The sequence below is a fragment of the Zerene cesonia genome, chromosome 27 (assembly GCF_012273895.1).
Source record: "Zerene cesonia ecotype Mississippi chromosome 27, Zerene_cesonia_1.1, whole genome shotgun sequence".
Lineage (NCBI taxonomy): Eukaryota > Metazoa > Arthropoda > Insecta > Lepidoptera > Pieridae > Zerene > Zerene cesonia.
In genome coordinates this window covers 6,542,866-6,555,800 of record NC_052128.1, presented here as the reverse complement: position 1 = coordinate 6,555,800, position 12,935 = coordinate 6,542,866, and the positions used below count along the sequence as shown (strand labels likewise).

The following is a 12,935-nucleotide window of genomic DNA, read 5'->3' as shown; positions in this document are numbered from 1 at the left end:
GGAGAAAAACGGGTGTGAGTTACATACATACATACATACAAACATACAAGTGAAGCTAATAAAAGCGTGTTAAAAAATATAGAGATTAGTATTTTTATGTATCTTTTGTTGAAAATAATATAAATAGACTAACCATAATTTTAAAGTTTTAGTTTAGGTACTTAGCATTGATATGAACGGGTAACTAATAATAAAAATAAAAAATTGAGCAAGCAATTTAAGACCATATCTATTTTTAATTTGCTGCTCACTACACAACGACACTACCAATGACATTGCATAAGATTGGGGAATTTTTAAAATTTAAAATAACTTATATAAAAAAATGTATTCCGCATAAAACGAAAGTGTGAATGTTGTGGGGGGGGAGATACATATCTCCTGTGAACTCTATAAATAAAACAATAATTAACACTGTAACATGTTTGTCAAGTTTAGGTACACATCATTTATCTACAATTTCATTGCCTATAAGTTATATACATATAAATAGCATTCCCTATAAATCTAGCAAAATTTCACAGTCAGTATTTAAAATGCATATTTCAGTGCGTGCTCATGCATAGTAATATAGATTAAATAAAAAGTAGAAGTTATAGCAAATACTCGCTTTCCCGCAAAAAGTTCGTCAAAGAAAATTCCTATTAGATTCAGATTGAGATGTTTCACCACAGTTAAAATTAAAAAGTAGCCTATTCTACTCTCTAGCATCATTTCTCCAGACACAACAATCATACCATAAAATCATTTCGCTGCGACATGACAAACGCACTTTCATTTTTAACAACTTTTCTTTGAAAAAAGCGACATCTAGTGGATAAGAAGCAACTTGTGATAATTATTGAAAACATCTTCGGTTAAACGACGTTGTATAGATGGCGTTATAATAAAAATCTCTGTAATTTGGTGTGCTTGATATATAACACATATTACTTGTACACATATAGCTAGATTCTACTAGTCGAACAATCCATATACCAAAATTGAACGACTCGTGTTTGAATATAACATGAATGATCTATTTAAATTAATGAGCGGTCTGGACTTTGAAATACGATAAACTCATTATATTCCTTTCAAGTTTTGAGCAATGATTGAAAACTCAATTCATAATAGCAAAATAAACACACACTTTAAATTATAAGTGTGGGTTTATTTTTATTTAATTTATATTTATTTTTATTACGACCAGTTTTAATATTCAGGTAGTTTTTAACCATATTTCAGGTAAAATTAAATTCACACTTTATCCAAATCGTTTATTCAAGCAAATGAACATAATATTATGAACAAACTATAACATTACCTACTTAATGATATTTACATTCCATTCCTCACTTAACTCAACGCTAAACTAACATACAACTAAATACTTATCCTAAACCTATGCAGAATATGTTTTCATTTGCTTCAAATAGAAAAATAAAAAATCCAATTAATTTGACACACTGCCATCTACCTTACGTAATTGAGATTTTGTAAATATGAAAATATACTCTGCATCTCTTTATATATTATGTCAATTGCTTATCTTACATAATAAAAAATAATTGATAAATTATATCAAACAATTTGGAAGTTCCCCACTAAGTCTTGGGTGTACTGCAAAATAAACAAACATAATTAAAGACTTCACACCTTTACATATATGAGCGCTTCGCTCCAAATTTTTGAAAATGAAGTTGGGTTTTTAAAAATTATATTTGTTATATTGCAGTTAGACTATATGGAGTACATGCAGATTTTAAGGGCCCCTCGCCAAGTGGCACCCTCTATAATTTAATACAGAAATATTATGTGCACACAAAAATCATTGCACCTATGAAATATAGGTTTTTGACCATGATGAAAAGTAAAGCATTATTTATACAGAAGTTACAAAATTAAATTAGGTTTAAACAGCTTTTTGTCAACCATCTGAAATTGTTTTTAAACAATGTGAATGCATATATAATGTGCAGAAAATAAAGAGGGATGCACGCTTTACAATCCATCATAGTCAGCAAAACTAGAATATGCTATATTTTCAGATCAGTGGAGTGTCACCGTAAAATAGCCTCAGACTGAAGTCAACATTATATGCAAGATCACACAAGACTCACCACGGACCCAAATAAATTGAAACAAAACACCACAACATTAACAATGGCTTGTCACATAAAACTTAAATAGTGCATTATATATTATTATTATATTGTGATTGAAACTAATCATCGCTACTTATGAAAATAGAGCACTTGGTGAACTATTAGTAATTAAAATATGACCATTGTATCTCTGACAATATCAATATATTTGTTAAAAAATTATGCAAAAATATTATTCCAATATAACACTGCGAGGAAGACTAAAAATTTAAAATAAAATTGTTGAGTTAAGCAGTACCTGTAGCCAGTCACTTCATATAATTGGAAATATAAAAAATACAATTAGAATTTTCAGTTGATATGATCATAAATATTTGCATTCATGTTTAAAATTAAAGATTTTTAACATTACACAGTATTTCATGCTAGGAGATCTAAATACACTCAACAATTGGCCAATTTTGTATTTCAAGTAGTATGAAATGAGCTGCTTTGTAGGCACTTTTATGTCTACCAAATGTAGGTCACAAAGCAGTCATTTGTGACAGAGCACGAAACCAAACATTTCCAGTGATAATGCAACAACAGTGTCCAGATCATCACAAGTCGATTACAAAGCACAAATAGAAATTTAAAAATTAACATTACAAGTAAATAAAATATTTCAATTACAACTATACGAGGACATCTCTACACCCTTCATAACATACAACTCATATGATTTAAAACTATTAGTTCAAATGATTCACTATAGTTTCATAAAATTTACATTACTAAGGAGCAGACGTGATCACAACATTCACTCGGCGCGACGCGCCGGATAAGACACTCGGAAACACTTCACATGGAGGCTCGGCAGGGAAGGTTTCTCACTGTTGTTGACCAGGTTGCGTTGTCTGATTGGCTGACTTCGTAATCACTATTGTCTGCTTATTCCCTGCTCCAGCCTTACCTAACTGCAAAACATTTGACGGCAGAGTGATAATTTTATTACCACCTACTGTGTTGGCCGATACTAGTTTAACAATAGTTGCCCCAGGGGCGATTCCTTGTGCTTGTGCCCCGCCTGAGGCAACTGCTGCTCTGTTCTGTACCATTGCCATTTTCGGCACTGTAGCTACAGTCATACCAGTTGAGGTTTTAACCAGTGTTACATATTGAGGTGCTGAGCTAGCTTGGGCATTGGAACCAGGTGTCTTTTTGATGATGACTGGAATGCCAGCATTGCCCCCTGCTTGTCTTAGTACCGTAGCGCCCGTCGCCGTAGCTGTACCGGCTGCGGATGACGTCACGACTGTTGCTTCGCCTGATTTCGCAGTGACAATTTTGTATACAGGGGCTTTTACTTGTTGGCCAGTTAGAGCTCCACTAGCTATTTGGATTGTCCCTCCACTGCTGCCGATAACAGGCAAATTACCAGCTCCAAGTTTAACGGGCACGCCGGCCGCTACTTTCGCCTGAACACCAGCTTGTATTGGAACTCCACCTGCTGTTTTAACCAAAACATTGCTTGTACCAATTTTCACATTTCCTGCACTCAATTTCAATGGGACATTCGCTGTACCAACTTTTTGTACACTGTTAGCCAGCTTCCCTTGAATGTTTGCTGAGCCAATCTTGAGAGGTACAGCATTACCAGCTAACTTGACTGCATTGCCAGCTCCGAGTTTCACAGGCACTCCTCCACTAGTACCAGTTTTGACTTGCACAAATCTTGGTGTGCTGGCTCCTGCTGGTGACCCTAGAACGATCTGTGCATTTGATTGAGGTGTTGAAACACGAACTGTAGCTGGAGTACCAACTCCACTCACTATCCTTGTTACACCTTGTGGGGTTACAGCCGCTACCTTAATTTGCTGTGATGAACCAGCTGCAGGAGATTTAACTACAGTTTTGCCAGGGTATGCTTGCTTAATGGTAGGTGTACTTGGAGAGATCTTGACTGCTGTTTGTCCCGGTACTTTAATGGGACCTGCAACAACTTTTTGAGGTGTGCTTGTAGTAGGAGCGGCTGATGCAACTGCAACTGTTGCTCGGGCAGGTACTTCTGCTGGGGGAGGTGGTAGACTTGCAATTGGTGAAGATAGGCCAAAAGCCTTAGCTGCATCTGGCTGGGAAGCGACTGGAGATTGTGGGGGTGGAGCAGCAACTGGTTCAGCAGCTGTTGGAAAGCGAGCTGGAGTCACCTTACCACATTTCTGTACTTGCAGTAGATAAGTAGTTATTGTATTCATAGCGGGCCAGCACAGCTCTAACGAAGTTGTTCCAGCACGGACCAGGGCCACACGGCCAGCTTGTGGAGGCACTCCTACCTCCAAATACCACAAATCTTTACAACAAATCTGATTATTCCATGTTTTTCTGTAGCCATCTCGGCCTGACCAAATGTACAGTCTGGTTTGTATAGCAACTGCACTGTGACCAGCTCGAGCTCTGGGCACACTCTCTACAAAGTTGTCAAGGGATATATCATCCCATGTCATTGTTTCCAAGTTAAGTGAAGCAAGTGTATTAGTACATTTCCATTCCTTCTCATGGGTTGCTAATTTTGATTCATCTGGCACCAGCGGTACCCAACCTCCATACACATACATATGGTGGCCTATGACAGTTGCAGTGTGCAGAGAGCGAGGTAATGGTGGAGCACCTCCCAGTTCAGGTTTAGACCATGACATGCTATCGACGTCTAGAACCCAAAGGTCACCCAAGCGTGAACCACTCATGCCTCCATAAATGATCAGTGAAGATTTTCCAGTATTTTTGTCAGTATAAGCAACTCCACTATGGGATTCGCGGGGGGGTGGCGATTGGCCATACGTCAATGGTATGTCCCATACTGTCATAGATGAATTAGGATAGAGTTCAAGAGTATACAAATCATTTAAATAACTCGGTATATTGTTCTTTGGGTCGTCACTCTTATTGGCGAGACCGCCAAATAGGTATACCTTACCATTGAGAAGAGTGAAGCTGTGACCAAGTCTAGGACATGGAGGGAGACCCTGTTTAGGGGGCAATGGCTTCAGATGTTTCCATTCCCAACGGGAAGCCTGCAGTTCATAGAGGTCGTTCGAATACTTGCCGTACTCTACCATGCCGCCAAAAACTAGAAGACGCGTTCCGTCGACTACGAAACCGTAGGCTGCGCATCCTGGAGGTACCTCGCCTTTGGTGACTGGTACGAACCATTGGTTTGTGGTGGTATTGAAGACGTGAAGCTCGTGAACTATCCCTTCATTTCCGCCGCCGAAAACTATCATCAAATCCTTTATGGCGACCGCGCGATGACCATGTCGGGGTCGTGGTTGGGGGCCAGTAGGATTGTACACTTTTTGCCACTTAAGTACAGCGTTTTCCTTCATTTTTACTATACATTTGTCAGTAAATGCTTAACACCGTATGTATCGCTCGGGATGCGTATCTATAGCATAGACAATGAGAAACGTCGTAAATAAGCTTTGTAGAAAATATTCGGTTAAGTTGAAGCTACGTACGACAATCTAATTCAACTCTCTCTTTCACACGCACGCGTCTTCCCTATGAGTAAAAAAAAATCACCATATGCAGCTTCGAGTGTTTAACAAAAATGGCGTTAGCAACAGCAATAGCAACTTTACAAAAGGAGAAAGAACGGCGTCGGACGTCAAGATTTTGTCTATGATTTAATATAGATAATGTATTTATCAGCCAGGCATTTAAATTTATTTATTATTTAAATCTATTAAAATTATAATATATTGGTAAGCATTATTTAGACATTTTATATTATAGACTTAATTTAACTTTGCATAACTTTTTATTCTTACTAAGTTTTTTATCGAAATATCCATTCAATAGGGCTATAACACAATGAAAATATACAGATAAATATTGTTCACATAAATAATATACATTTTCTTTTAATAAAATACTCATTAGGAATTCTATATAACAATTGTTCATATTGAATTACAATTTGCATATAGTCTATGATGTTCATATTTTACTACTATAAACACAACATTATTTTAACTGCATGTTGGTAGAATTGGTTATGCAAAGCGCGGTAAAACTCAATTCTAAAAATATGATGAATAATTATATAAAATTTTCTTAAAAACAACCATTACACATAATGATCAAATGTTTTAAATTTTTCTGAAATCGCAATGCATGTTATTCTATAACATCTTTAAGATTAAGGCATTCGTATAACCTCTTTATTTTTTGTTTATTTATTTTTACATTTACGTCTAAACAGATTAAATAAGACAAGGCACCACAGATACCATAAAATCATTTGGGGTAATAAAGTCTACCTATTAATTTATCACTGCTGTAGTAGTAATTTATTACCCAAATATTAATATGTCATAATAATTGACGAGCACTTTATTTTAACAGTATCAATACAGCAATGATGATGCAAACAATGGCACAATGACGTTTTTTTACTTTATAGTGATTCTACTTTAGACGTCTTGATAATTATTATAAAATAGGTAACATAACATTATCAGAAAAAGATACTTTAAATGAAATAGTATTTTATTTATTTATTTATTTTATCTTAAACACTTTATTGTGCTGTCAACACAGTAGAAATAAATACAATAAAACTTAAGCTAATACATACAGCACAGAAGGCGGCCTTATCGCTTACAAGTGGTCTCTTCCAGGCAACCAACTGAATAAATGAAAAACAAAAATACTTAAAAGGAGGTAGGTAAAAGTCATAATTTTAAATTAAAAAGAATAGAGAAGAAGAGATATTTTAAATTAAATAGGGTTAAGTTTTTTCTCAAAAAGAAATAACCGGAACCCTTATAAGGTTACTTTGTTATCCGTTTTTCTACCTCTCTATCTGTCTGTCTTTCAAGACTTATGTATTGATTTTCAAGAACGCGTTGAGGTATTAAATTCAAATTCATATTAAATACTGAGTACTTGAGCCTCTTCAAGGGGCAGTTGACTTAGGTCTACTATTTCTTGGAGCTGTGAAAAAATAATGTTTTTACATAAGAAAATAACAAATACTTTTATTATTCGTGGCGAATTGCTCGTTGTTGAAATGTATTTTTTTCTTCTTTCATTAAACTACATTTATTATAAAAATTGATATATAACAAGTGATTTTGATAAATAAAAATAAATAAACAAAATATAAAATAAAGTAATACGTATAGAAAAAAAATACACTTACGTCTCCTGTAATGTAAAATGTTATTCCTATTAGAAAAGGATAAGTATTTTTTTTTATTTGTTAGGAATTTTTTTTTTCATAAACATCATCACGAATTATTAATTAAATTTATTCGGGCTAACTGTATATAAATTAACATTTAAGAAGTGTTCTCATTATTAGAACTCTTTATTATAATACGAAAACGTTATGAAAAAAATTGGTAAAGTACAATAGTTTTTTGTTATCATTTAATTCAAACCTAACTCTTAAGTTTACTAAGTAGTAACATATTTAATTTGCAGTCATCCATTTACTAAAAAGAGTAGGATATAAATACGTGGTAATAAGTGATCTTCCTACTGTACGCTCTACTTCAAAATATTTTATAATTCATAGGGGCTGGTAGCACTGGGTAAGGGTCATAGACTATACGCTTATATGTAAGGATTGTCAAAATATGTCAATAAATAACATAAGTAATTCTTCATTCTTACGTCAGTGGGTCATTAATTATTAGCCGAGTAATTTTGTGATTTGAAGATATTATTACGTACAGAGCAAAGAGTAGTTTAAAATAAAAATAAATATTACGGCACAGATTAATCGTTATGTAATTTTTGGATGTGCCGCTTCTTTATCATTTAACAAAGTATTAAGTATTAAGAAAAACAGGAGTAAGTATATTTCTGTAATGGTGCTAGTTACCGAATGTGTCTACCGTGGTTGCCCCTAGCTATTTTGAACGATTCTCAATTCCTTGATACATATTAGACATACCTAATTAATGAAATTTCACAACTACAGTGTATAAGCACTCAACAGAGATATACTCTAACTATATACATAAGAAATAATATGATTTGAAATATATAATACTTCACTTGGAATATTTAATGTAATAAAATAAATACGATACAATTTATTTTATTTTACGTAAGATTTATGTATATGAACCAATTTAGTATAATTATACATTAATAAATGCAAAAAGAGAACCTCAGTTTAAAGGGTAGGAAGAAACATTTGATTTGTTGTAGTTTTCATGGCTTGTTAGCCAGTACTTAAGTGTAACCATAGATAATATAATACTCTACAATTGTAATATAAAAACTTAATTTCAGATTGCTGTGATGCAGATACTGGATGGAAAATGTTGATATTGTTATGTGTTCTATATAATTTGTGTTGTATGTATAATGAGATATTCAAGGAGTTGTTGTTGAGTATGTGAAAAGATATTTATGTTATAATTATTCATGTTCTAATGAATTCATTTTTATTAAAGAGAAAAAAGTATGTTTGTGATTTAAGTTGCAATGATTATTTGAGACAATGTAAGGCAATTGTTCTAAAACAATATTACATCAACTGTGTATTCTACTTCTTGTATTTTAATTTTACTAAAACAATTTTTTGTAAAAAAAAAAAAAAATAGAAATATTTAACAAAGAACTCACAACCTTCAAATTGGCAGAACAATACCAAATTAAGAATCATCAAAATCTGTTCACACAGTCCAAAGTAAAAATTACTCTGGTATTGAGAACCTCCTCTTTTTTAAGTTGGTTGAAAATAAATAACTTAAGTTACTGTGATGCATGAACAGTTTTTGATAATAACTTTACAATATAAGCATAATATTTTATATAAAATTCTTGTGTCACAATGTTACTTCACTCCTCTAAAACCAGTGGACCAATTAAAATGAAATTTTGTGTGCATGTCAGGTAGGTCTGAGAATCAGCCAACATCTATTTTTTATACCCCTAAATGAAAAGAATAAGGCAGAACAGTGTTTGCCGGGTCAGCTAGTAATAATATAATATAAGCATGGTTTTAAGTTAATATACCAAATGTTTGGAGGTATCTGTATAATTGTTTGTCTCTTATTCTTAACTCTAAAATAGAATTTTAATATATTTTTTTGTTCACTGAGACACATTTCTGTCTATATTTATTTAGAGATTTTTATTTCGTTAGGACATTTTATAACATTCAATGGGTATGGTCTTTGATTGTTCTTAGAAAAGGGGTTTGCTTAGTTATAATATTTTATTAATTGAATCATATATTTATATAACATCAAGTTATTCATTCAATTCTATTTACAATATTTGTTTATAATTTGTGAGTTACACAGTTTTAAAAATATGATAATTTGGTATCTTTTAAACGGTAGGAGTTGGAACTTCTAGGGACTCTTGTGTCTATATTTATATTGTAGTTTGAGGTCTTGAAGCTAGATGGCGCTGTAACATTACGCGCACCTTGTACATCATTGTACAGATAAGGTTGATATGAAAAACTGTAAAGGCTTTAAAAAAAAAAAAAAATCGTTATAGAGGATTTAAATAAATAATAGTATTCACTTGAATACCCTCGTTTAGAATCTGTGATAAGTAGTTTTAATATTTCTCTCTCTTTTTGAATTCTACTAGCCGTTCGCCATTTACCAACGGCGTAAGAATTTTTGGTCTGGCCCAGTAGTTCCTTAGATTAGCGCGTCTAAGCTAACAAACTTTAAAGCTCTCTTTTATGAGAGATATATAAATGAGTATAGAGTACAAAATAAATATGAATTATAACAGTTTCGTTGCATAGAGCAAGCGGTTATGGCATGTCAATACTTTTTTTTGCATAAAATATTATCTCATCAAATAAAGTTACAAGAAAAATATTTTAATTACAATGTCTTCTGTATCTCAACGATGACAGTGCTAATTAATGGAGTTTGTAAGCGGATTGTTCCAGCCTTCAGTTGACATTGAATAACTTTTATTTACATTTCATTTCTCGAGTGAAGGTAAAAACAAAAATAAAAAGGATAAATGCACTAATTTAGTGTTGATTATACATCTTGGAATTCATTCTTGCATTAAATTATGATTTGCATTAGATGTTAAATCGACTCTAAAGTATTTAATTGTTCCTAGAAATTAAACATAATTTCATTTTTAACAACACATTGAACATGAAAGCAGTAACCGACTGAAACCGTTAATGAAAGGCAAAAATGTTCTAAATTTAAATTAAAAATCTTCCATGACAACGTATTTTGCAATTGACATATGACACGAAATGACAACTAAGATACTATTCTTAGTCGAATCGCATTATAATTTATGCGTTTTACGCGAAAAGCGAGTACCTAGATGGCTAGCAGCTACTCTTTGAACTTTCCGGTGTCTCAAAGGGCTTTATGGTTTTATTTTGTTGTTGTCTTTTATGGTGTCAGATAAGCTTGTAATGGTTTATTACTTCTACGCTAAATACATCTAGCACATTAGTTTTTCCTGCAGGCAGCCAGTGGCGTGGCGTACCAAACTTGAGTCTTGAGCCCTGTATCAATATTTGTGGGTAGGCTCACAGGAGGAGTAACGAAACTGAAACATTTATAGGAAGATCCCACGACATTGTCGAAAAATTGTAATTCATGATATTTCGGTAGCTTACCTATAACCTATCGATGTGAAACCTTTCAATTCATCATCATCATCATCATCATCATCAGCCCATATATTATGTTCCCACTGCTGGAACACAGGCCTCCTATGAGGGTTCAGGCCATAATCCACCACGCTGGCCAAGTGCGGGTTGGCAGATGTCACATGTCGTCGAACTTTTGATTCTTGGATATGCCGGTTTCCTCACGATGGTTTCCTTCACCGTTTTAAGCAGTGGTGATGTTATCCACATGTGCAGATAAATTGAAAAATCTATTTATTTCCTGCACGCTCGCCCGGTCTCGAACCCCGACTTATCGATTTTGAAGTCCGAGGTCCTCACCACTGAGCCACCCTTCAATTGTGAAATGGAAATTCGATTTACGGTTAGGTTAGGTTTATTTTAAAACTACACGGAAATAGAAGCCAGAGGATGTTTGGCGAAAGTAAATTCACGGCATAAATTTATGCATTAAAATGCAGGCAAATCTAACTGATCACAATTTTCTATAGTTTTTTTATGTCATCGTCGACAATGGAGCTGGTGTGTCGCCTGAAGGTAAGCGCTACCACCGCCCATGAACGTTTGCGTCTACAAATGGATTGCCGACTTCAAATTGAAAAGGGAATAAAAAAGGATTGACGAGAGGAATAAAGGAAAGGACTGGGAAGGGTAAGAAAAAGGATATGGGTCTCTCGCTAGTTAACAATGTCGCGAGAGATATTATAATCTAACGGTTTTCAATATTGCTGTTACAAGCCTGTTTATACCGAAGCTTTATACGTTATCGATACTGACGTGAATTTTATTCTATAATTTTTATGTATATCGACATTTATTTATTCCACTTTATATTGCGATGGTGTAAAGCTGATATCTTCGGTTAGAAGGAATGCAATTGTAAAAGATCATTAATAAAAACGGTGATTTCTGCTAGTGAACTTATGACATTTCCACGGTTACACATAACCTAAAAATAGACCTAATTATAAGTTGGTGAAGTTAGTATTTACGCGGCAACATTGTTGCTAACTTGTAAGTGATTCTCCGCAGTATCGTGAACTTAAATTTGTTATAATGTATAATTAATAATTATTGACGTTGCAGTATGTATTCTGTAGATTTCTATATATCTATAGAAAAGTCGTATTAGTTACGATACTTGGAACAGGTGAACGGATTTGAAAGATTTTCATCCGACTCCAAAATAGGAGGAGGTTCTCAATGCGGCTGTATTTTTTTGTATGTTACTTCCGAGCGTTCGATTGGTTGAATCGATTCAAGTGATTCTTTTTCTATTTGACAGCTGGTGCCGTGTGGTCTCACATTTAAATTTGGTCTAGTTCTAGAATTTGTAAGCGGTTTAGTTTTTTGTTATTATTTAGATAAACGTCCTGTTTCTAAACGTACGAGAACTCGTAAATGCAAAGAAAATGAAAGAAAATGAAAGAAATTAAACTACAAATAGTACCAAATAACAAATGCTCTTAACTTACTACAGAGTTCTACTGAGTTTCTCGTCTGTAAAAAAGGATATAAAATCAAAACTACGAAATGACGAATCATAAGTGCTTCTAGAAGATAGCTAATAAAATTAATGTTAAATTTGAGTTTGCCTGTAGATATTTATCGGTTGGATTGTAGGTACTTTAATTTCGCTAACAGACAGATAGACAACGAAGTCCTGGTAATGGAAAACCGTTTTACTCTTTGCATACGGTACCTTAAAAAGTCATCAACCATCTTACTTGCAGGCATATGTACCTAATTTTAAAGTCTCCTCATTATTAATTCGTATTTGTATTGCAGATAAAACAAGGAACTAAAATCTACACCAATAGCAAGGTACAGTGAGACTTGTTAAATCAGGGCTTGTTTTGCAGCGACCTAACTTTTAATTAATACCTACCTACTTCGTGATACAACACCAAAACATGCTTTGCCAAGCATAAGGCTTCATACATATAAAAATATATAGTTACAGCTGGATTACGACTGTTAAAGCCTTGGCCTGGAAAAAGTTGTAACATTTAGCACGATGTAGCTAAACTTTTTTGGAATCAGCCTACATTTTTCAGTTTTTATACCAAAACATAAATTATTTACCATTTATGCTTTTCGGCTATTACAGTTCATATAAATAATATTGACTCGAGCTGTGTTCTTTCTGAGTTTAGGTACACGGAGCCAGTAAACTGAAGAAAAATGTTTATATGCAAATATTTATGAAATAGCAAATA

The 12,935-nt window shown here is 33.6% G+C and overlaps 1 protein-coding gene and 1 long non-coding RNA gene across 2 annotated transcripts; one reads left to right on the top strand and one right to left on the bottom strand.

Moving 5' to 3' along the window:
* Positions 1-1,245: 1,245 nt before the first annotated feature.
* On the bottom strand, positions 1,246-5,604 carry LOC119837504 (host cell factor 1). Its single transcript, XM_038363104.1, has one exon. The coding sequence runs from the start codon at positions 5,447-5,449 to the stop codon at positions 2,957-2,959; it is 2,493 nt and encodes an 830-aa protein (XP_038219032.1). The 5' UTR covers positions 5,450-5,604; the 3' UTR covers positions 1,246-2,956.
* Positions 5,605-7,707: 2,103 nt separating this feature from the next.
* LOC119837400 lies at positions 7,708-8,631 on the top strand. Its single transcript, XR_005288143.1, has 2 exons — positions 7,708-7,925; positions 8,373-8,631. It is a non-coding gene; the product is annotated as an uncharacterized LOC119837400 (long non-coding RNA).
* The last annotated feature ends 4,304 nt before the right edge of the window (positions 8,632-12,935 follow it).

Bases quoted from the DNA above. Each gene is read 5' to 3' on its own strand.
- LOC119837504 (XM_038363104.1), bottom strand. From the start codon at position 5,449: ATGAAGGAAAACGCTGTACTTAAGTGGCAAAAAGTGTACAATCCTACT.